This window comes from Polistes dominula, unplaced genomic scaffold (genome assembly GCF_049000335.1).
Source record: "Polistes dominula isolate Pdom_NZ unplaced genomic scaffold, Pdom_raw_medaka contig_77, whole genome shotgun sequence".
Lineage (NCBI taxonomy): Eukaryota > Metazoa > Arthropoda > Insecta > Hymenoptera > Vespidae > Polistes > Polistes dominula.
In genome coordinates this window covers 4,182,214-4,207,915 of record NW_028301152.1, presented here as the reverse complement: position 1 = coordinate 4,207,915, position 25,702 = coordinate 4,182,214, and the positions used below count along the sequence as shown (strand labels likewise).

Below are 25,702 nucleotides of genomic sequence, written 5' to 3'. Positions count from 1 at the left end.
CAGGTATAATATATTCTGAATGAAACTGTTCTAATTTTGGAACTTTAGTTTCTTTTTCATTTGCACGTGTACATGCAACTTGATCTCTTAAATTTACATTATCCGTCGAGTGTTCAGCGCTGGTCCGCTGCCTCTGTCGTTCTTGTCCTCGTGCTGTAGCTATGTTTTGTTCACGTGCTGCTCTTGTTCTCGTGATAGTTTGTCGCAGACGTTCGTCACGCTGTTCTTGGGATTCGTGTGCGCGATCCTCTGCTGCTTGTCTTTGTTCCAATTGTCTTTGCTGACATCGTTCAGCACGTGCTTTTTGTGATTGTGATTTCCGCAATTGCGCCATTCTCACATGCTTATCTAAATTGTCTTGCTGGATTTGTTCGTCTGTTCTACGGGCTCTTATAGCCCGTAGCTATACACTAAATGGCGTCGCTATATAACAAACGGCTCACGCGCAGGGCATCGCTAATCGCGCATGTGCGGTAGCATGAGATCACCACTTGCTTTACTTCTACTAATTTTACCTTCCAAAGAAAAAATAATTAAGGTGGACCACCCTTATCACTCATGAGTATAAAAAATATAAGAAATTCTATTCTTATACCTACCAAATATACACAAAAAATTTCATAAAAATCGGTCAAGTCGTTTCGAAGAAGTTTAATCACCCACCCTGTGACAGAGGAATTTTATATATATAAAAGAAAGACTATTAGGTAGAAGGTGGAGATAACTTTCGCAGTCCCAGTGAAGAAGAGTCCGCTTCAAGGATACGACCCTGCTCCAGACGAGTCATGATTCTCTCTCACCTCCTTGAACCGGGAAGAATCATGTCCTATATCTACTTCCTAGTCATAACTCTCATACCGTTACCTTTTTATTATCCTTGATATGTGTTCGTGTTTGAATCTGGAGCCGGAAGATTTTCTTTAATGGATACAGTTCGGGGTCCCTCCCTCACTAGAGGTATGGAGAAAAGATGTAGGGTATTTTTTAGTTGCGAGTATCATCCTAGCAAATTCAACACCCCCTTCGATATCAGCCTAAGGGGGTCTTACGAAGATTTTCTACCATGCGGAAGAAAAGAGTTGCGAATATATATATTATATATGTATATAATCTTAAAATACAGTTCGTAACAACATATTAGAAATTATTTGCACATAAATATTTATATTTATTTTTGTTAGATTATGTTTGTCTTTTCTGTATTTTGGGTATTTTTTTTTTTTTGCAAAGCTGATACTGTACGACGTCTATATGTACCGATAAACTTTATCTGTCAGTTGTCTTCGTACTTTCCTTAAATCAAATATACTTTTATTTTGTTTTAAATTTTAAATCAGTTACTAAAATAGGATTGGTGTCGGTATGTTAGTATTTAAAACGATCATGCATAATAACTTTTATTATTATTAATTTTGTTTTCCAAATAAAATATACGTTAATCTTTGTCATACTTTTAAAATTATACTGCAGTTTCACTAGAAAATCTTTTATATATATATATATATATATATATATATATATATATATATATATATACTTTTAATCTTTCAATATTATAAAAGAATATGAACAAATTTGTAATAAGGTTCGGTAACATATTAGTACTATTTATCGAAGATTTTTATTACATTTAATATGTTCGAAACTAACAATAAGATATATAAACATATTAGGTTAATTTTGTGATTAAGAATGTGTGTTGAGAATTACTGCGGAAGAGGACCGATCATGGTTGACTGCAAAATTGGGTTGCGAACAAAAGATTTATACTTATTATAACTTGGTCGGCTCATGCAATGCGTAAGAAAGGCCAACGCAAGAAAAGCTAGAAACGTAAGAGAGAGACATTTATTAAGGGAGATAATGAAACCATTCAAATTCAATCCGGTTGAAAGATACTTTTATATATGGGTTATAGGCGGTATTAGGCAGTATAAACCGCCTAACGTGACAGTCACCAGGATACATCGCGTTATAATGTTCATTGACTTTCTTCGTGCTATTTATTCAATCTCGCACAAAACAAAATTATTAATTAATTATACGTTTATAGGTATTAATCTGATATTATCAGATTTTTTATGTGATAAACAAAAAAAATTTTCACCGAAAACGCAAATCCTCGAGAAACAAAAATTTGTTGTTTATTATAAAAATTTGTTTGATCAAACAAATAGATAGTAGTTAAAAACATATATATTTATTGTAATATAATTTAATATGGTAATATATTTATATAAAATAATATTTAATAATATTGTATAATAATTTGTGTAAATATTTACACAGTATTTCTAAATTATATGATTCAAGAAAAAAACAAAAAGATATTTTAATAACAATATTTTATTATCATGAATTGCAGTATTGTTGAAATTGATGTCTTCTTTTTCACATGTATAGTTCTTGTTTTATTACTGATCCATATATTCTTGATAAGATGTTTTTGCTTTACAATTTCTTAAATAAAGTGATCTAATTGTAAGTTTTGTTGTGACAAAAGATAATAGAATATATACGTATAACATTTGTTCGATTTAATAAGTACTTTTTAATGATATTAATAAATACCATTATTGACATATGTTTCACGAATAAGAAATAAAATAAAACAAAATAAGATTTTGTTATTTATAGATCATTAAGAGAAATTATATGAAAATCTTAGTTCCACAAAGATCAATAATAGGATTTACAAGGAGCTTACAATTCGAACGACATTACACGGTAATTGATTTGAGTACCTTTTCTTTCGATTGCTGATCCAGTCTCAACTTATCATTATCATAATCATCGGTAAGTAGGGTACTTTCCTCCTGGAGGCGATGATACATCGGCTGTCGAAAGGAATAAGCTTTCCTACCGTTGCATATTCGTAAGAGACCCGATGATCTTCTTTCGACGCATACATAGGTTGTATATATATATACAATGTACATAAATTTCAATCAAACCCACTTTTTGCGAACACGACTAGGTTTAAATTAACTTTCCTACTCAATCTTTTCAACGAGTTTTTGATTTCTAATAAACGATACTAAATTTTTGTCATTCGATTCATCAATCATTACTGATGATTATTTTTTATTCATGATAGTGTATTATAGTTTGAAATATTGACAAATCAATTTTTTAAAAATACATAAAACTTTAATATTTTATAAAATTAAATTAATACTAATTGTAAGATTCAAATTAAAGAGAAGATTAAAAAGTTGATCAACGAAGTAGAACAAAATAAATTAAAAAATAAATATACAGGGTGAGTCACAGAATGTAACGTTTCAAAATAACTCGTAAAATATACCTACATAGTAGAAAAAAATTTTTCCTGCATAGTTAAACTAAATTAAGGAGCAAATGTAATGGTAAACCCAACTTTTTTTAAGGTCATTTTTTTATGAGATGTCAAAGTCATCGTTATTTATTAAAAGAAATGCTTAACTTTTTTTTATTGATTTTGATAAAAAGTATCAAATTGTACATAAAAGACTATGATACTATATAGATCCTAAAATGAATAATTGCTGAGATATTCACAAATAAATTTTTATTATTATAAGTGTTCGAAGTGTTCTCCATTACAATCAATAATGCACTTTCATAATCTTCTTATCAAAGAACGTTAAAGTAAGAACAATTAAATAATAATAATTAATAAAATTATTCTTTGCAATGTTTAAATATTTATAAATACATTTAACTAAGTATCAATAAACAATTCCGTAAGATATTTTTTCTTTACAAATTTCAATAATTAAAAATAATTATTTAGAATACTTATCGTTGATTAACCAAATGAATGGGTCATCATGCGTGCTAAAGCACTAAAGGCCACAAGTGGGTTAATGGCGATTGAGCAGAGAGAATAAAAAAGAAGGGGAAAGAAAAAGACAAATATATACGAACAAATCGGGTGTACATATTTTGCGGTTGGTCAGATACGCCTCTACGATTACATTTGAAGTATTAGGTATGGCATGGTTGACGTTGATGAACAATTCCCTCCTGAGTCCTCGAAGAAGCAACGATCGTTGTTGTATGAAGTACGTAGCTGATCTGAGCTTCTGAATGTTGCTGCACTTGTTTTTTCTCTTCTTTTTTTTTTCTTTTTTTGGCAACAACCTGATCAACTGGACTGTTTTCATATTTTTTTTTCTTTTTTTTCTCTTTCTCCTTACGTGTAATAACTGTTTGCTCCCTTTCGAAAATGAGCGGAAAACGGGAGCACCAAGAACGATTTCGTTGAATCTAAGAAAGTTTTCTGTTAATGGGGATCGCCTACCTTTAAGATAATACTAATGTTTTACGAGAAAGTCGACGGTAGTAAAAGGCTTCGAGCGTGGTGATAAATATATTGGTGTGATTGCGATTAGTACGTTCTACGAGCTAACCCGTGCAAATATTTATATAAGTATCTCTTTTATGTATCTCGTATTTTCTTAATTCCAAAAAAAAGAATATCCAATCATTTGATCTGACTAGAATCATCTTAATTAAATGTTTTCTATAATGATAACAATTATATATATATACATAAATAGAGATACAAGAAAATTCACTTTTACATATTTTTATTTTTAATTACTGTAACTGTCTTATTAATTACATTACAATAATATTAAATATCTAAAGGCGTAACACACACATGGGTGGTTGATGTAAAAGCTCTTAAATGAAAAGTACTTGCAATAGATCTTTCTACGAAAGCAACAAACGTGATGCTATAATCGATAACTATGACACATGAATTTTTCATAAATTTTCATCGATTCCAATACGCTGAATAAAGAAAAAAAATAAATAAATATGATTGCTAGGAGTGTAAAAGTAGGAAAGGAGACTAATATCGCCGTCGTTAAGAAACGAATTCCTCGTTTCTCTCGATCTCATACGCTTAGAAAGTACATCTCGACTAATTGTAGGCGATCGTACGTAGAAGATACCACATAGATACTTATATACCAACATAAATGTGTAATACGCGTGATCTTTCGATGATTAGATGGTTATATGTTTGCATGTAAGTATTCAAACCGGTAAAATCATTTATTATCTTTGATTGTTTAACGATTATGTTGCTTAACCCTCGCAAGACGTGCCTTTAATCGTAGATTTTTTATTTCCCTAAAGATTTTTCGAAGGAAAACGCGTTTCTATCCGACCCGTAAGGCATACCGTTAGCTAAGACGTATGGGTCTATCTAGAAATACTCTAAAATCATTCCGTCGATCCTTCATGTTATTCACTTTGAATACCAAAATATCGAGCAACGATCGTTTGCGTAGTACGATCGAACATGGAAAGTATTTTCTTCCTGTAAAGGTTTAATTTGAATTCCTTTTTCTTGTCATTAATCTACAGCACTATAAATAGAATGAATAGAGACATAGTTAATTTTCTACTGAAATGTATGTGTTTGATAACGATTGTATCATTTATCAATTCAATTTTATAAATTATTCACTTAACTAAGTATAATATTTGGCTATCAAAGTTTATACAAAATAAATAAATTATCTTAACGCCATAAAACTTCAAGATCGATAATTTATCTTATTTTTTAAAACACGTATTATAAAATTTATATTTACCGTGAGTAAACGACATATTAGATTCCATTTTTAATCATTAGAGATGCAATTGAATAAATTAAATAGTGATTATAAATAATAAAAATTAAGTAAAACGTCATGATTACGATAATGGTGATTATATTTTAGTATTATCTTTTAAGAAAAATTCAAATATTGACAAAACAACGATATTAATTTGAAATATTAAAAAAACAATCTTTGAAGTATATTGATGAATGATGTTCTAGAAGTGGCCTACCTATTAGAAGAGAAACCAAATGAGAAAATGAGAGAGAAGTACGGATGCTTTATCGAGGTCGAAAGGTTTGACAAATATCGGCAGTTTTAAAGGAAAGCATAGACCGAAACGAGCGATGTACCGTTCAGCAATAATCCTTTATAAACGTACATACTTGAATGAAAACGGAGCGAGTAATCGTTGATTTTTCACATCTACTAACATACGTACCATACTTACCAAAAGGAGATCAGTTCATAGATCAGTCGATCGTCCGATAATTCTGAAATAAGGAAAATGTTGGAAGAAATGTAAAAGGAAGCAGAGTCATCTTCGGAAAAGGAAGCATAAGTCCTCGTTATCGGTCACGATCGGTGTCAGGACATCGTTCTTTGACCTCCTCCCGAAAGATAGGAATATACATTGCTCCATCGAGAAATGAAAACGTGACCCTTTAAAGAAGAAGGATAAAGAGGGAGATGGTGAGATGTTGGCCATTTTTGGTCTCGAAAAAATAAGAATAAGAAAAAGAAGAAGAAGAGAGGATAACGAAAAAAAAAACAAATGTCTTCTTCGATGGTGAAGAAGTGAAAGAAAGATAGAAAGAAAGAAAGAGAAAGAGAGAATGGCCTAGAAACGTGCCAAAGCGTTCTCCGATGCGTTCACGAAGGATCTCCAGAGAGGTTACCACCTCCTTTCCATCTTGGACACAACAGTAGCTCTCTCTCTCTCTCTCTCTCTCTCTCTCCCTTCTCTCTTTCTCTCTTTCTCTTATTTTCTTTCTTCGTTTGGGGCATCGTCGACAACGATGGTAAATGGCCCATGGAGAGGCTCCGCGCCTCCAGTTGGAAACGGGAGCACGCCACGTGAAAGTAGGAAGGGGAGGCTATAGCCGGACCGACGTCGCTTCGTGCGCTTCAGTCGTTCGTGGACCTCGAAGGACGATAGAGGTCGAAGAGGACATTTCCTCCTTTTCCTTCCTGACTGGTGCTTCTTCTCTCTTTTTATTATCTATTTTTTTTTATCTCTTTTTTATCCTTATACAATTTTCTGTCATTGACTCTTTAACTGTCTGTTTGTCTGTCTCTCTTTCTCTCTTTGTCTCTCTCTTTCTTGGTCGTTTTCTTTGACACTATCGAAGGTGATAAGACGACAACGACAAAAACGCAACAACGATTTCCTTTATCAATTCGGTTCACTAGGATTCATAGTCCTTCTTCTACAAGAGAAGAGGACGAAGAGGAAGAAGAGGAAGAAGAACAAGGAAGGATCTTCTTCTATCTATCCTTCTCATCTTCTTATTCAAGTTGCAATTCTCCTAGGACGTCTCTCTTCAAATTTCATCGATTTCCTCGGGGTCATCGTTAATTTTTGTTTTTTTTTCTTAAAACGTCAGAAAGACTAAAAGGGAAGGAAGGATGCGTCGACAGGTCTACCTCGTCGTTGGAGTCATCTTCTTGGGCTATCTTCAAGGTTGGTACTCATTTTCGTTTTTTTTTATTTGTGGCTTTTTATATGAAACATTTTTTATACAACATTGCAAGCATTCAGCGATGATTTCTAATTGTTTTATTTTTCGAAAAAATTCATTTTTGTTCGTACATTTAATTCTGAACATTTTTTTTCCAAACTTGCGTATAAAATATTTGTTTTCTTTGGAAAGAAAAAAACAAGTTGATTGGAAATATTAACGAAATGTATTTATCGATGAAAGAAATTAAACTTTCAATAGAAAAAGTAATCGACAAACAGTGCGATTTAGATAGAAAATGATTTGGCTATTAATTGATGCAAATCCTTTTAAAACGCTATATTTTTTTAGTTTTTCTTAATTTGGTTCATCTCGATTGTTATCCAACTATCTTTGACCTTAGTGAAAAGGATTCTTTTCATCCAGGAAGGACTTGTCTTCTTTCATTTTCATTTTTTACTTTCCCTTTTTTCTTGATTTTCTTGCTCTCTTCGTCACGGTATATCAAGGTCGGTAATCAGATCTCTTGGTGAACTCTTCGGTGGTGATCATCTAGCAGTAATTCGAGAAGTAAATGAAACCGTGACCTTGACAAAAAAAAACCAACAAAAAATTATCATTATTCGGCGTAACTACCGAAACGGTCGCGTCAATTCGCAGAATCTTGACAATGAATGGTGGAATAATTTTACGCTCTGTCGATCGAAAATCACGAAATCGATTCTGAGCTAACGAGTTTGGAGAATTGAGTTCGATTCGAACAAAGTAGTAACTCGTCCGAGTAAAGAGTTTATATCAACGATTTATATTACTAACTGAGTAAATGACGTAAACCTAAGTTTTATGTGGGTGTTGTGTAGTAACACGTGAGAATAATTTAAAGAAGCAGATATATCTCGAGTTACATTGTAAGAAATGTTTATAGAGTTGTTTTTATCTGACAGGGTCATACTTGATTACATTTTTAGAAACAAGTTTCTTCTTTTATTTTTGTTATATTTAAAACATAGAACCATAACAAAGAAACATAGTGATACCGATGTTCTCTTCGATCTTTACTACTTATAGTCAAGTCGATATTAAACCTAGTATATACCTTAGTATACGCAAAGTAGTTTTAAAATATTAACCAGGATTATTTAGAGCACTGGGCCAATTCATTTGAATCTTTCTCTTTCTCTCTTTTTAGTTCTTTTTCTATATTCTTTCGTCTCATTTCAAAAATATTTCTCACAAATCATAGCAGTAATCTTTTTATAATCGTTCTTTATTGCTTTAAAGTTAATTAAGTTGAATCATGATGAACTTTATCTTAGGTAGCATATATATTATATATACGTATATAATATGTATACATTTATATTACCTATAAATATAATTATCGATGGTTCGATAAATCGTCAAGATTGTGGGACATGGAAAACTGTCACGAAAAATCAGAATGTAATTTTAGAACTGTTCTTTTCATATGCGATAAACGAAGCGAGAAAGAGTAATGATGGAGAAAAGAGAGAGGAAAATAAAGAGAGAAAAATAGAGATGCACAGACAGCTTCCGAGTATCTCCTTCTCTTTTCTACCTTCTTCTTCGGTAAATGGCTTTGCTCAGGGTGCCCATTGAATTCCCTGCAGGGAGTCAGGATCGTTCCTTGGCAAAAGCGGTGTTCTTTCAACGAGGGAAGAAAGAGAGAACCATCGTTTTTCGTTTTAATCTCTCGTACGTTCGCATCCTCGTGCTCGAATCTTTGAGTAAAAAAGAGAGAGAGAGAGAGAGAGAGGAAGATACGAGTTTATGTCTTCTCTTTTTCTTTTTCTCATTTCATGACTCTGATATGGACCACTCGAAATTTATCCCAATGGCGTAGGTTTCATTTTGGAGAATAATTATTGTTTTATAATTTTTTTTCAAATTTTATTTGTCAACAAATTTAACTATTCGAGAAACATTCCAATGGCATAGAATTTGTTTTAAAGAACAATTATTAATTTATTTAATTATATTTTACACTAAAAAATAATTAAAACAAGCGAGTCATATTTCAATGGTTTGGGCTTAATTATGGAGAACAATTATTATTTTTTTCTTGGATTAAATTATATTTTTAAAAACAATCATTTTTCTTATTTAATTGCATGACTGTAACAGTACATATTAATTTTCGTTCAAATAATTTTCTTTTTAGATAATATCAAGCAAGCCAGGAGTTGTTTCATTACGGCAATAAAAATTAATTAAATACACGTTTTAAGATAAATTATTCTCTCGGTATTTTTTCTAATTCATCTTACGATATCAAATCGAGAAAAATCTTCTTCTAGAATTCATTAAATCAAGATTCGCAAGATTACGCGTTCTGATGCAAAAAGATTGATGTAAGATTTACGTAAATCCGTATATGTGTATCGAGAATGTTGACAAGTCATAAGTTTTATCGTGAGTAGAATCCAATTTAATGTACACACCTTCGTCAGAAGTTTCATTATGCTTATAAACTATTAAACACACACACACACATAGACAGTTAGTTATATAGGAATGTACTGAACTGAATCATTTAAAAATAGAAGCATTAATATATTGCAGTTATTTTATATGATAGAAACAAATTTCTAAACAAAGATTATTTTCCGTTGGGCAGCAATATTTTTGTTCAAAGTTATTGTAACCATATAATACAAATTGAAGGTATTTTAAAATTGTCTTGATCTGATTGAAAACTTTTGTATAAGATCAAATTATAATTTTAATGAAAACAAGCTCAATAAGGTTTTTATTTAAAAATATAATTTTTGAGTAATAGTTTTCTTAATTGATATAGAAGTTCCTTCGAGATGAATATGCTTTTTCTGACAAATTTTGTTCTGTCATAAAAACTAACAAAGATATTTTGGCTTATAAAGAAATTAAGTAATTCACTTGGTATATTCATATTATACATACATAAAAGTAAGTACGGAAATAAATAGAGAAAAGGAAGCATCTGTCAGACCAATTAAGAAGAAGGTACGTTAAGGATTAAAGTTACAGGAAAAACGAGTTACATAGCTTTTTCTTTATTAGCGAATCCTCAGTGTCCTTCTTTACATTTTTCTTACGCTACTGTACGAAAGCTTGTACTATAAAGGGACTATATACTCATATATGTATATAATAATATAAGAATGTATGTGTTGGTATAGGACCAACTCGTGTGTTCGACCAGAGCGCGTTACGTGCTTCACATAAAAGTCGTAAAAGTCGACGAGTTAGTTGAGCTGACGCGCCTAATTAAGTATGTTAATCGGCTTTAAAACTTGCCGTTAAGAAAGCGAGAAAGCATGGTAATTCAAGAGAATCGAAAATAGTAAGTAATATCGTGTTACCTTAGCTTTTAAAACCGTGAGAACTGGAAGGAGTAACGAGATCCTGCGAAAATTTTTCACTACCTAGCACGTGTCACACGCAATTGATTTACAACAATTGTGACTAGAACGATGAAAATACTTTTCTTTTTCTTATTCCTTAGAAGATTTTATGGAGGCTATCGGGCATATGTTACGATCTTCTGCTGTGTAAATTGGACTCTCCTTTGAATAGTTCTTTTGTGATATAAATCATCTTCCGTTGATATTTTTTCTCTTTTCTTTTTAAAAAAAGAAAGTAAATATTTGTTAACCTCTAATATATGTAATATTGTAACTTATTAATGATTAATTAATGTAGATCAACACGTATTGTTTTTGTCATTAGAATAATTTTAAATGAAGTTTAACAAATTATTAAATTCATTTATTACTTAGAAAATCATAAATAAAATATATATCTAATCACATTTTTCTGATCATTCTTGCTTGAATGTATTTTGGTATTTTTTACGCTTAATTTTAAAAATTAGTAAAAAAGTGTGTTCAAGTCTTAAATTTACATAGTTTTACAATTTAGTTTTTTATCAAATTTTGTAAACAAATTATGATATTATAATCTTTTCATTATTTCTGAGTACATAAATCATACATTAAAAGTTTAACATATGATAATTAATACGTTTACTGTTGCACGAATGTTTTGCATGAGTATAATTTAATTAAAACCAAAATATACGTTAAATTTATTATCTCGTTGTTAAAAATTTTTAAAATGAAGCTCCAAACATTGTTAATTACTTTTATAATTATTTATAGAATGAGTATACACTTTACTTGATTATTCGAGCATAAACAGTTTACAAATTCATTCATATTGTATTTATTGTGAAAAACAAAATGGAAAAATTAAACCAATGATAATTAACACATTGATAGCCGAACCAAATTTTTCTTCTATGTAAAATAAACGAAAATAAAAACTTAAGAAAAATGTTATTTTTATCGTTGTGAGACATTATAAAAATGAAGTATCCAAAATTGTTAATTACTTTCATTATTATTCATAAAATGAATTTACAAGTCTCTTCAAATTGTGCTGGTCATCCGAGCATGAATAAACGTATTCACGAGAGAATGCCTACGTCATTGAAATTATGGTATGTTTTTTCGAAAAGGAGATGAGAAACTGTAGAGATACTCGTACATCTCGTATAAGAACATCCAAAAATTTCAAGATACTTGAAACGACCACACGTATCGTCTTATCTCATTATTTCTTTTTCTTTTTTTACAATTATTTTTGTATCGCCTTTTTCGTATAGACGCATCCCTGTTTCCTTCGGCAAGCCTGATGCGACTTTAATTCTTTTCTTCATCCTACTCCGCTCTCTCTCTTTCTCTCTTTCTTTCTTTCTGTTCACTGAACACAACTCGTTCTCTGACCGTTTGTCGGTGCAATTTAAAGCGGGAGTATGTCTGTACGAAAGTAAAAGAGAAAGAGAGAGAAAGAGAGAGAGAGATGGTTGTTATATTCGACGAGGCCACACACAGTTTGAAAATTGTGCGCCTTTTTCGTCGCTTTTAACCGTACATTGTCCACCTGATATAAAAGCATTCTATTTTAGTTTATTTTTATTTCGTTTTTTTATCATCTCTTTTCTTTCTTCTCTTTCCTCATGTGTTTTTCACTTTTTTCGTTAATTCGCCAATTTATCGATTATTTTTCCAATAAATATTGAATTGATTTATAAATAAGTTGCTTGTTTTATTAGCATCCCGTTTTATAATATACAAGGTGTTATAAATGTACCTTTAACGAGGAAATAAAAATAAAGTAACAATTCACTATTGATTTATTAAAAGAATTACAACATTTGATTTTTCATTGTAAATTATAAATGAATCTCCAATTATATTATTGTTAAAAAAGTATGAACCCACGATGTGGTTATTCTAAATATCTGTTGAAAATATTCTAATTTATTAGCTTGTTTGAAAAACTTTATGTCAATTTCCTAATAATTCTCTTCTTTAATAATAATATAATTAATAAAAATGATGTACATCGTATGAAGTTTATAAAAATCAAGTGGAACTTATGTATGAATCGATTCAATAAAAAACGAAAAAATGCGTATTGTATTTGACGTTATACGATAAAGTTAGTCCAAAAAATGAATTGAAAAAAAAATATGAAGAAAATTGTTTAGGCAATAGGTAGTTATTGTTTTTTAACAAGATACGAAGGTCTCGTAAATATTGTTCCTCCTACGTAATGATAACCAAGAGAATTAGAGAGAGAGATGAGTTGATAATAACTTGGGTTATAAATTAGGGAAAAAAGCAGATCGCTCGGGGTATGCAAGCGTGCAGTCAATTTGCTAGCCAAAGAATTAATAGATGACGTTGGTAATTGAGCATGATTGTTGACCGAGCGATTTGATAATGACGTCACGACAACGATATTATGGTCTACCTTCTTCTTGCAAGGATCACTTCTATTGTCCTTTTATTTTTTTTTGTCTTCTTCTTTTATTTTCTCTCCTCTCTCTCTCTTTTTTTTTCTCTCTCTCTCTCTCTCTCTCTCTGTATCTTGATTTTTTATTACGAACGTGAAACGATGAAAATTTATTGCCCGAAATGACGGCTGCTCGTCCATTACGCGAATTACGAGAGTACCACTTGCCGCTTTGTCGAATCGGACGTGAAGATTGGAATGTCTGAGGCATCGCCGAGTGCTTCAATAAAAGATGATCGCCTAAAAGCGTTACCGTTTCAGTTCGTTGACTTTTCACCGTCTTCAAACCCCGTGACCCTCTTTCGATTATATCCGCCCTGCAAAGGTGCGAAATTTCAATGATCGCAAGCATTTTTTTACCTTCTCCGAATCGTTGAATTCTTCTATCTAAGTTCGTTTAATCGATCGTTTTTAGATTCTTTGTAGGAATGTTATATTTCTTATTTCAATTAATTATAATAGATATTTCAAATTATTTTGAATTTAATTAATGTTTCCATTTTTATAGAAAAATAATTTCATTTTGAACCACTGTTTGAATTCGTTTGTTAACAAAATAAACTTCATTTTTTTATCCATTATTTGAGTTATGAAAGAAATTATAATTTTTTTTTTTTATATTATTTTAACCAAGTATAATTCTTGGTTAATTGATTGATTGATTAAGCATCTTTTATAGCTCACGAGTCAGACTTCTGACTCATACGTTAGAAGTTTATTAAATTACTTAACGTCACTTTACATATTTTGTCAGTAGAACAAACGATTTCATACTGTTTAAATTTAATCGATTTATATGAATTTTCAAATATTTCTATATTAGTTAGATAAATAATTACCCGTTCTTTTTTAATGCATCATTTATTGTTTTTTAAGTTACAACATAATAATATTATACTAATTATTAAGTATAAACACATATAAACTAAACTAATGTAAAAATTATATTATTTTATTTCTAAATAATTATTATAATAAATAATTGTATTCAATATATATATATATATATATGTGCTTAATTGTTCAATTACCTATATTAAATGTTAATGTATATATTTAAAAGTTACGAAATGAATATTACATAAAATTGTCATGATTGAACGTATCACATTCAAGCTCATATATCTTGTGACCTTGCATATATGTTCAAAGGAAGCACAATCGTCTTACTAATACATCCGGCATGGATCGCATTCAAAAAGAGAGAGAGAGAAAGAGAGAGGATCGTGCGAAAGAAACTCATTTTCAATTTAATCATCCCACCCGCTGCGTCGTTGATAATTAATTCATTACGTGCCACGCTCACAGGGCTCCACGACAATAAGTATCAATTATCATCGAAATTCTTTGAAAGACTTGAAGACGACGTAGTACGCGTGCCAATTACCGTACAGGTTAATTGATCTCATCTTTATTTTGTTTTGCAAATGGTTTATACTTAATATTATAAATTCTATACATTTATTATTTATTATCTTGAATGTGATAATAATAAATAATAAGATATTAGATTCAACGCATTAATCAATCTTGACTTTTTTGTTAGATCTTTTTACGTTTTAATTTATTTAAAAATAATCTTTAAATATTAGTTAGAATATATAAAGATTAATTTTCAAATTAATTATTTTAATCGGCACAATTTGTTCATTTATTATATTATTTTAATATTACTACATAATTATATTTTCTCTCATAATGAAGTTTAAAAATAAATTATGCAAGAATGAATGGATGAGATACGGTAGCCTGCGAAAATTTCACATTGTGAGTATTATTAATTAGAAAAATTGATCGATGTAAAAAATATGGGAAGTGAATGTAGACGAAATTAATAAAAATATAATTGTTTTGTTTCTAAAAATTTTAGATAAATATCTAAATAAAATTTGATATAAATATACAGAGGAATATTTCTGTATATAAGATTAAACTCAATTACCAAACTGACAAATATCTGAAGATATTCATTATTCCTTATAAAGACGCGTATTTTAATTTGATTTTCTCAAGAATAACTTGTATTACCGTTACTCGAAAATACACAGAAAATATTTGTACGGCCTGGTTTCTTGACACCGAAACGTAAGACTGCACAATGGACATAGAATAGTTTACGGGACACGTTTCTATTTACGTTCTCTATCAACGTTTGATCTAAATGCATGATTGATCGACGATTGCTTTTTCTTTTTTTCATTGTCATTGAACGTTAATCATCCTTGTCATCAAACGGAATTTGTGCTATATGATAAAGTTTCGTTTAACGTAAATTCTTAAAATACGCTAAAAATGATTTGTTTTATAACTCAATTCTCGTACTACGGGCTGTATAAAAAAGTGAATTTATTTATCAATAAATAATAAATTTTGTTTACATCTAATTACTCAATTATCTCTCATAATATATTCAGCTATTATCCTTTTTCAATGTTTTTATATGTACTTTTTACAAATTCATTTTACTATCTTGTAATTATTAAGTAAAACATAAAAAAATAAAAAAATTTTTTTAAAAAGTAGATAGTTATCCAAACATGTCATTTATATGATTTGTATTATACAAGAAAAATTTTTGATAATACAATTTCTTATAACACGTAACGCATTAACACCGTTATACGTGTCTATTGTATTTCATCGAGTTTTGAATTTAAAGATATTTCAGTGGCCTTGACTTGAAATGTCAAGGAGAGAGAATTTCAAAAATTTCTTATATTCTTTGAATAACGGTGAGACAAATAGAATAAACGAATACGATATTATGCTAAATTCAGTAGAAGAAAAGATTGCTTACTTTTATGTTATCATTGAGTTGAGAACACGTAGGTACCTAACGTAGAAGATGTTATCGAAATACTTTGTTCCTTCGTCGTCTATCGCTAGTATTTACACGCATAGAAGCTTGTAGAAAATGTAAATTATTCATTAACCCAAGTCGTGCACGAATCACTTAGTATTACGCTTCTTATTCTTCATCTATTCTTCGTCTATTTTATTCTTTTTTTAATTATTTGCTTTTCCTTTTTCTACACAAAAGTATTTTCTTATTGTATAGCACAGTAGTCTTACTAGATGATTATTATTTGTACATTTTTTTTTCGTTACATTAATTATTAGATTTTCTATCATTAATACAGACAGTTTAATAGTTCATTAGATAAACTCGTTCTTTCTTTTATATTCATATATAAAACAACACTGTCCAACTGGCGGTCCGGGAAGTAAATCAATTTTTTTCATACAAAAATTTAAATAAACATTTATGCTAAAATAAATTAATAATTACAATAAATAGAAACGTGTTTTATATAGAAAACTCACATAAAAACGGTTGATATGATGTTATGACGTACTTAAACTTTCGTATGCACTAATTTTTAATGTCACATTAATTGAAATTCTTATTATTTATCCTTCTTTGGCCCTTGAAATATTTACAAAAGAAAAAATGATTCGCAGACTAAAAATAAGAAAAGTTGGATAGCGTTGATATAATACAATATTTATCGACATTATACTATCGTTAATATATCGCATCGATAACTCAGGGTTAGTTCTAACAGTCTAGATCTCTGATTGCTTTTCACGCCTAGAAGATATCAGATGAAATTACATAGACCACACCTATCACTAGAAATTAGATTAACTGAAATATGATATTACTTTGTATTTCATTCTATCTTTATAAATATATACGGTACAATCTCACTAATCCGGCACTATTAAAAACCAGAGGGTGCCGGATTATTGGAATGTTCGGATTACTGGATTATAGAGAAAAAAAGTGATAAGTTTTGAGGTTAGACTGTTAGACGACGACGCGTCGACGGAGCGCATAGGCGTAGAGGGGCGAGGGTGGCGCAGGTGCCGGATTATTGGACGTATCGGTCTATTGAAGTGCCGGATTAGCGAGATTATACTGTACTTATAAATTATCTTACGATAATTTATTTGTACATACCATCGAAATAAAATACCAACTTGTCATACTGTTTCATTGAATATACTGACAAAAGAAAAATCGAATAAAGTTTAATGCAACGTGACGTATAATTTCATATAATTTTCTATCTTTTTTTTCTTTATCTCGTTTCAGATGCATCATAAAATGCTATCCCATGGATTCTTTTTTTTAAAAACATAAAAAGCATCCTATTTTTTTTTGCCATATGTATTCGTATCGTTTTATATGTAAGATTAATCCAAACTCAAGATTAACTTGCATTAACTTGTTAATGATCAGAATGAAAATTTTCAAATGACATGATTTTAATGATTTTATCCGAAGATAACGAATCTTGTCCATAGAATGAGAAATGTGAAACTTATTACGATCTGGTATAACGCAATAATGTTTCACACATGTATAAATTTGAGATGATCGTGGCGAAGTTTCTCTACGCTCACGTTACTATGTTTCATAATTCAAGATCAATTTCTCTCAGAGATACGTTTAATGGGTACCTACCATCTTCTCATCATGCAACTTTGTAATAAGTTCGTTAACTATGTGTGGCCAATACATATTAACTGGTTGGTATTCTCTCTCTCTCTCTCTCTCACTTTTTTTTTCTTTTTGTTGAATCAAAAAAAAAAAAGAAAACGAAAACGAAACGAGAAAGAATATGCTGTATCAAGCAATTTAATTAAAAGTTTCTCATTTATGACGAGAAATCATTTTTATTTTTGTCCTCTCAATTCACGTGTCATGATATGAGATATATGTATATATAATGAATCATTTTAAATATTCTTATAGTTATAATGAAATTATGTTGAATTTTCGTAAACGCGTTTATCGTTTAAATTTATCATTTATTTTTACAATAAAAAATATTATTTTACTTTGAATTCGCAAGTTCCATCAGTAAAGTGAACGTGCCAATTGGGTCACAGTTGTTTGTTCGGAATACAACAAAAGAGAGCTTCGTCGATATTGAACAGATGTTTATTTGAATAATTGAACATTCTATTTGCTTTCTCTTTCTCTTTCTCTCTCTTCGCTTTGTTTTGTATCCTGCAAACGACAACAGGCTACCAGGCAGTAATGTTTTCGCTCGTTCGCTTTGACATTAGCGTTTCGAATCGATGCGTTTGATTAGACTAAGAGCAGTCACATCTACGATACCAAGCATAGTATACACCATGCATCTATTTCGCCATAATAATTACGAGCAACGCTTTGATCACTCGATGTACTCAGTCCAATTTAGGTTTCTCTCATTAGCCACGGGAATTTGCATGATGTAAACACAAATTCGTATTGATAAATCGCCCGTTCTCCTTTACGTGCTCCAAATCTTCTATATGTTTTGCTTTATTAACCTTGTTAAAGATTTTTGAGTTCTCGTTGCATACCCATACCTTAACTCGTGAATACTTTTTTTTTTTTAGTAAGTTTATGATTGTTTTACTTACTAGTAAAGAGAAATGTGTTCAGTAATTATGACAGTGGAGTTAGTTGAAAAATTATAAAAATTTATTTTAGGATTTATTTTATAATATAAATCATTGTTACATAAAATAAGTAGTAAAATTAATGTAAAAAATTTATGTATATTTTACCGGCAAAGTTTGAAATCCGATATTGTATAGAATACCTAGGAGTTATATACAATGCCTAGGTATTCTATAGAATGCCGGCTTTTCATACATTGCCAGTAACATATATAGTACAATAATATAATTACTGGAAGAAACATATTTCAAAGAAAAAACTATCACAGTTTATTTTTACAAAACATATAATAAAAAGATACTAATTCATTTCAGATACTAATCGTATTAATTACAGGTATATACTTAATTAATACATGTATGATTTATTTAGAAGAAGATAGATGCATTAAATTAATTAAAAAAAAAAGGAAAAAGAAAATGTTAATCGTTTTTATTGTCTTTTTACGTCGTCCATTGATGATCGATCTGCTATTATAGTAACCTGTAAATGATCATTATTCTAGAACGACGACGATTAAATCGTTAATCAATTATCAAAAAGACGGGAGTGTTCGAGGATTCTGAGTGAGCAGACAACGAGTCAATTATTTTCCACTGATCGATGAATAAGCCATCAATCTTATATGTCAACAAATTTATCTAACCGATTTGTTTCTGACGATATATGAAAATGACAAATCGTCTAATTGATTCTCGATAGAAGGTTTGTAGTTGTTAAAAAAGAAACTAAGAAAACCAGTCTTGTTTTTCTATTTCCCATGAAAGTCATTCTATAAACGATCGGTTTAGCAGCCAAGTATTTCTACGGTCATCCCATAGACCGTTAGTATCATTCGTTTCATCGACTGACTCAATTCACCTTGTTTGACTCAGTTCGCTGACTCGAAGACCTAATAAACGTGTTCAGCGATGGTATTTTTATTATACGATTGTTGATTATATATAATTAGAGAATGAAACATAAGAAATAAAATTTCTTCGTCTCGATAGAACAATTTCATTCAATGTCGATTTCTAAGTATAGCTAACAAATCTAAAGACATACCAAGCATAAATTGAACAATTTATTTTTGATCGTATTATCATCGATGATACTAAACGATTAACATAATTAGAAAAAAAGTAATATCTATTTAAATAAATTCAGAAATTGAATTAAATGAAACATTTAGTCGATTTTTAATGCAAGTGAATTTCATACTAATTTGCATTTATTATGTAAATTTACTTAATTAGTTGAATCTCGATCTTCGATCTACGTAATTAAATAAAAAACGATAAGAAATAAGATTTTTTTCGTTTAGATCGAGGAATGCAATTCGATCGATTTTTAGAAGAAATAAATGTAATTTCAAAGAAAATAGTAACTGCAAACGATATTGATCACATCGTATGAACGTGTTTAAAAAAGTTTCACGACGTTGATTTCGATTAATTACGTGATTAGTACACCACCTGCGACATGATCTTACGGTCGTATCGTATACGGGACAGAACGGTTTCCTCGTAGCTAGCACGAACGAGAGCGTAGATTTTATCGTTTGGCAGACACCGTACGTGTCGTGCACGGAAGTTAAAAAAGAGAAAAATAGATGTATAGTATACATATATATATATATTTCGTTTCTATTAATGAAACTTGTTTTTACTTGAAATCTAGGGATTAGGTTTTATCTTTCCTCTTAAAATAAATAAATTTTCTTTGATTAATAATGATGATATCGACAACGATGAGGAAGTTCTCGTCATTTGCGTGATATGAAATTATTCGAATTATATTTTTTAGATCTTCTTTTAACTAAAATGATATCTTAATGAATTATATTATCGTCAGTTATTAGATAATTTAATAAACCCCTATGTTATTTCTAATCCCTATAATCACCAACGATCGGTGTACAATTAGACGAATATTGATTATTTGAAATAAATTTTCTAATGGTACATACAACTAATCAATGTCAATTTATTAGTAAATATCTAATAATGTAGTTTTTTGTCTTCCTCTCAAAGTTAATTGAATCTTACAATAAAACTTATTAAACATTCACTTTCACACAGGAATATTTGTGCTATTACTAAATATACTTATAATATTTTCATATACGAAATATTTTTTGAAACATATTTTGGAGAAGATACTTTAATTATACTCCAGGAATATTTTATATAAATAACTAAATAGTACCGACAAGTAATAAAATTCTTCTGTTTAAAAATTATTATTAAAAAAATTGCAAAAAAAAAATTAATTGTTCATTTGAAACCAGAACTCTTAAATTCATGTGAATGCAGAATTAAAATATAATAATGTTTATTATAATTTAATCGACAATATAATAAATATATATGGAATGTGAAACATTTTTTATTAAATCTCTAACATAAGACAAAATAAAAAAAAATATCAAGAAACATACAAGTTCATACATATGAAGATTATAAATGTCTTTTATTTTGAAATAACAATAATATTTATTTCAATATTTATATTTACAAAACACTATCTTTTTCTTTATTAAAAACTGATATTAAAACAGCCTAAACATTTTCTGTATAAATTAGTATAGTTTCATTCACTTTCCATCGTTTTGTTGAATGAAGAAAGATCAAGTGGAATGTTAAAATAGAGATAAAAAAAAGAAATAGAGGTACATGCATCCAAAACTTAAGTGCCGAGGCGAAACGATGTAACCTCGTAATTTATGCGCATAAAAGATTTTACGTATTCGTACTAGGGGATTACTCACCGAACGGTACGGTATTTACGCTCGGCTGATAACACACTCTCATCACGTTTTTTTGATGTCAGTAGACTCTAAAATAAGGAAGACAACGATGTTGAAAAGGAGAATGAGAAAGAGAGAGAAGGAAAGAGAAAGAGTACAAAAAAACTATAAGTTTAGGCTACAAAATGTTACTCAGACTTTCGACGCTTCGTTTACGATGTAGCCACTACAACCTATTTGCTTTCTTCCTTTTCGGTTCCTTCTCCATAACGGTTCGCTTCCTCCATGTCAATTTGCGAGATCCAAACCCTTCTCTTTGTCTTGCAGTTCGTTAAAGAATTTAGAAGGATCTAATCGTCGCTTCGTTCTAAACGAAATTCTGAAAAGGGAACGAGAGGAAGGTTAACTGGATTATAATCGCATCTCCATATTTTTCATTTCATTTCATTTTGTTTTATTATACAGTTTCTGAAGAATGAATTATCTTTTCTAATCTAACCATAAGTTGGAATTTTATAATATAATATGTTTATAAATATACTCTATTTTAAATAGTAATTTGTAATCTCATCAAAAACTATTTTATTCTTTAAGTAATTTTAAATGAATTTAAATAAAAAAATATTTACAAAAGATTAAGAATACATAGAAAAAGTTTGTTATTTTTGAAAAAAAACTTAACATCTATACATGTATGCATGTATCAGAGTTTCTGAACAAATGAAACACCATTTTGTTCAACTTTCGTCTGATAATATAAAGCTAACAAATTACTATACTTTCATATTTTCAGAAAAATCTACAAATGGGAACTTTCCAAGTAGAAGTAAAAAGAAAAATGATAAAAAGAAAGAATGTAGATAAATCGTTCTCTAATCCGGTTCGTCATATAGTAAATGCTTGACTAACTAACTAAGGCTAGTCACGGTTTACATGGAGAGACTCGCTTATTTATATACTTACGTTCGATACAATGATCACATGGTAATTTAAAATACGAAACGATCAGGAAAACCCTGACCTAGACATTAAGTAGGTATGGAGGTAACGCAGAGCTCATCGTTCGACCGTAAATGCACTTGTAATTAATCGTAAATAGGTAGAAAAGGTCAAAACCGTTCGTCTCATTTGCGTTTTCATCGTTAAATTATTAATGAAAATAGGAACGTATCTTAACGTACGTACGAAGATTATAACTGCATATATGTATATATAAATACATAGTGTATATGCATGTGAGCACTCGCATGTTGTGTTAACGTTAATCCTTGGTCACGAAATCATTCTTTTCTTCGGTAAATTATCAATGGAGAAAGAAACGTATCTTTACGTACGTATAAAGATCATAAATGAATACGTGTAATAACTAACATATATGCATGTGATCTTTTACGTATTGCATTGACGTTGATCCTTGGTCACGAAATCTTCCGTTTCTTCTCTGTTAACTAGGTATACAGGTGAAAGCTAAGTCACGTTTTCTTCTTCTTTATCTAACACGGGAAACGATTTGTCATACAGTTATACAGTGATGAAAGCCGAAACCCCAAGACCTTACGCTTGAAATGTCGACAGAGACCTTTCTTGTGATCACTCATCAAGGTAAAGGTCGTGTAGGAAGGCCGACTTGCTCGTTTCATTCACTTTCTTATGCTTCTTTGAGATATTGCTAGGGAAGTAATATTGATTATACGTTTTTAAAGATATGCTGATATTTTTACGATCACACACATACACACACACACAATGGAATTCTGTTTAAATTATAGATTCTTGTATGGGATAGAAACATAATAATAAAATTGAGGATTATTTTCTTTTTGTTATAATATTTAATAGAAAATTGAAATTACATTTTAATGAGAAAACTCAATATTTGGTTTAACGTCTGATCAATTTTTATTTAATTTATGAAATTAATACTCTGTAATTTAATTTCTTTTCCTATCTAAATATAAATTCTATAATACAAGATGTACTATATAAGAAAACACGGAGTTAATATACTATTCTTATTAAATATTTCTGTAGCAATATTATACTATGTTAATAATAAGTATACACTGATCTTTAGATGTAATTAAAATTGATTGTTAAATTAATTTTGTGCACAAGTACATAAGCTATTTAAAAACAATTCAATTTAAAAGTATATAAATAAAATTTAACAAAAAATAAAAATTTATATAATAAGTATGTATATGCTTTGAAATTATTATAGAGTATTGCAAATGATGACTTTAAGCATTAAACAAAATGAAAAATGTTTGTTTTTATCATATGCAAGAGTTTACCGATACAATCAACCATTGGATATGTTCGTGTTTAATCGGAGACCTTCGTTAATAATTATTCCCTTCCGTAGCTCTATTTCTCTTTAACTTCTCAATGTTCCCGTCATCTTGCCTCGCTTAACTTTAATTAATCTTAATGTATGATTTCCCTCAAGCATGCGTGCCGCATTAAATTATTATGTTTATTGCTCGACTTGCATAATCACGTCCTGCTTCGTTTAGAATCGTCTAAAGAAGGTTAAGATTCATTGAGTTGACATGACTTTAACAAAATTACTATATTTTATTGTTAGATACATCATTTTTATAATACCTTTATCTATTATTCATAAGAAATATACAGGTGGTTAATTTTTTCAATTAACATCATATGAATTCGCATTTATGTTTAATTAATATTCATTGTTTTTTAAATATAACGCATTTACTACTACTTTGTAGTATTTACATAAATAATTACATCTTATTTTTCTATAACATAGTTGAAGTATAATAATAATAATATAGTAATTTATATCTACATACAAAAGTATACAATTATAATATTTTGTTTATAATTTAAAGATATGAATATCTCTAGTTACAATGTCATTAAAAATATATGAACCATCGGTACCATTATTCCAAATAATGGTCAAAAAAACAATTTATCATTTTTCAGTTCTGTAAAGTGATTTGTAAGATACCTTACATACAAAGTACAATATTTTGTTATAAATACTAATTACTTATTAGTATTTATAATTAAGTATATATAGAGTTTATAAATAATTGATCACTGAATTTATTGCATTTTTATATTAGTTAGATTATTAAACATTAATAATGTAGTAATAAAAGAAATATTATATTAAAAATATTAATTACATGTATGTATAAAAATTCGTATCAGATTGCAAGTGTATAAATCATTTCTATCATAGATCGTTTACAAAGTCATTAAGTGTGCACATGAACGGAAGATCGAGATCGTTTCGTATTATAACCGGCATGTTATCCTTTGAATATTGCAAGGCCGTAGAAAGTGTCTGCGGTTTGCTATTCAATTAGGTCATCGGTGCATCCTTCGCCTTAGGCAAGAATACGAATGGCTTTCTATCGTAACTTGGAAGCAATCTATGTATCCATATATATATATACATAGGTATTTATGTATATAATAATGTAGGTACTATAATTCTCCTTGAGTATCGTATTGAGAATTTTAATAGAGCTGTGTGTTTCTCAAACGTAATTAATCGTTTTTGAACGTATATATATATAAAACTATAAGATAGTGTCAAATAAAGCAATAAGATAGTACATAGAAATAAAATAAGAAAATATATACACATATTATATATTATATATATTAAAGGCATCATAAATAAGTCTCCAGGAAGTTCATTATTATTCGATCGATTAATGAACGAACACAATTATCCTCCTTCACTAGACCAGAAACACTCTTTCATCCATTATACTACATGGATGATTACAAAGAGGAAAAGATCTACGGGATACTATCATCTACCGGTAGAATTATGAGATTCACGACCCTAATGATTCTGGATATTCTCTCGAGCATTGTTTCGCGTGTTACTTAATCGTATAGTCAATTTTACGACGATCAGGAAGAGATACTTCATTATAAAGCGATTAAAATTCGATCGCTTTTTTATTTATTTATTCTTTTTTTTTCTTTTTGTATACGTTTTTTTTTCTTTTTTTTGATAAAATAAAGTTGAAGTACAGTTTCCTAATTTCATCCGTTCTCACAGATTATTCTCGAACAAAAACCGTCTCGTGAGAAATTCTTTGCTGGGTAGTTTCACGGGAAAGAAATAGGGAAATGTGATCCAGATACATACGGACGTATTACATTCAGACAGAAAGAGAGGAGGAGTCGGGTAAAGAAGAAAAAAATTAAATTATGAAAGAACTTTCTCTAACGCGAAAGGCATGCAAGTTCAATGCAAATAGACAAAGTAACAGAGAAAATTATCGAGTAGATGCATGATTTAGACTCATCATTTTTCTCGTTACTAAAGAGTGGAGAAACTGCATTTCTTAAGAAAGAAGATAACGTG

At 29.6% G+C, this 25,702-nt stretch overlaps 1 protein-coding gene across 4 annotated transcripts in view; it reads left to right on the top strand.

The window, feature by feature from the left end:
- Positions 1-25,702, top strand: part of LOC107064084 (agrin) — a 51,682-nt gene that overhangs the window by 2,993 nt on the left and 22,987 nt on the right. Inside the window, exons 1-2 of one of the 4 annotated variants that reach the window (XM_015316374.2) lie at positions 5,821-6,801; positions 7,211-7,287. The exons of 1 other annotated variant lie outside the window; for it this stretch is intronic. In XM_015316374.2, the coding sequence (XP_015171860.1) occupies positions 7,233-7,287 (55 nt within the window). In that variant the 5' untranslated portion in view covers positions 5,821-6,801; positions 7,211-7,232. Of the gene's footprint in view, positions 1-5,820; positions 7,288-25,702 lie in introns of those variants that run through there. 2 more of the 4 variants (XM_015316373.2, XM_089178271.1) reach the window with 2 other exon arrangements.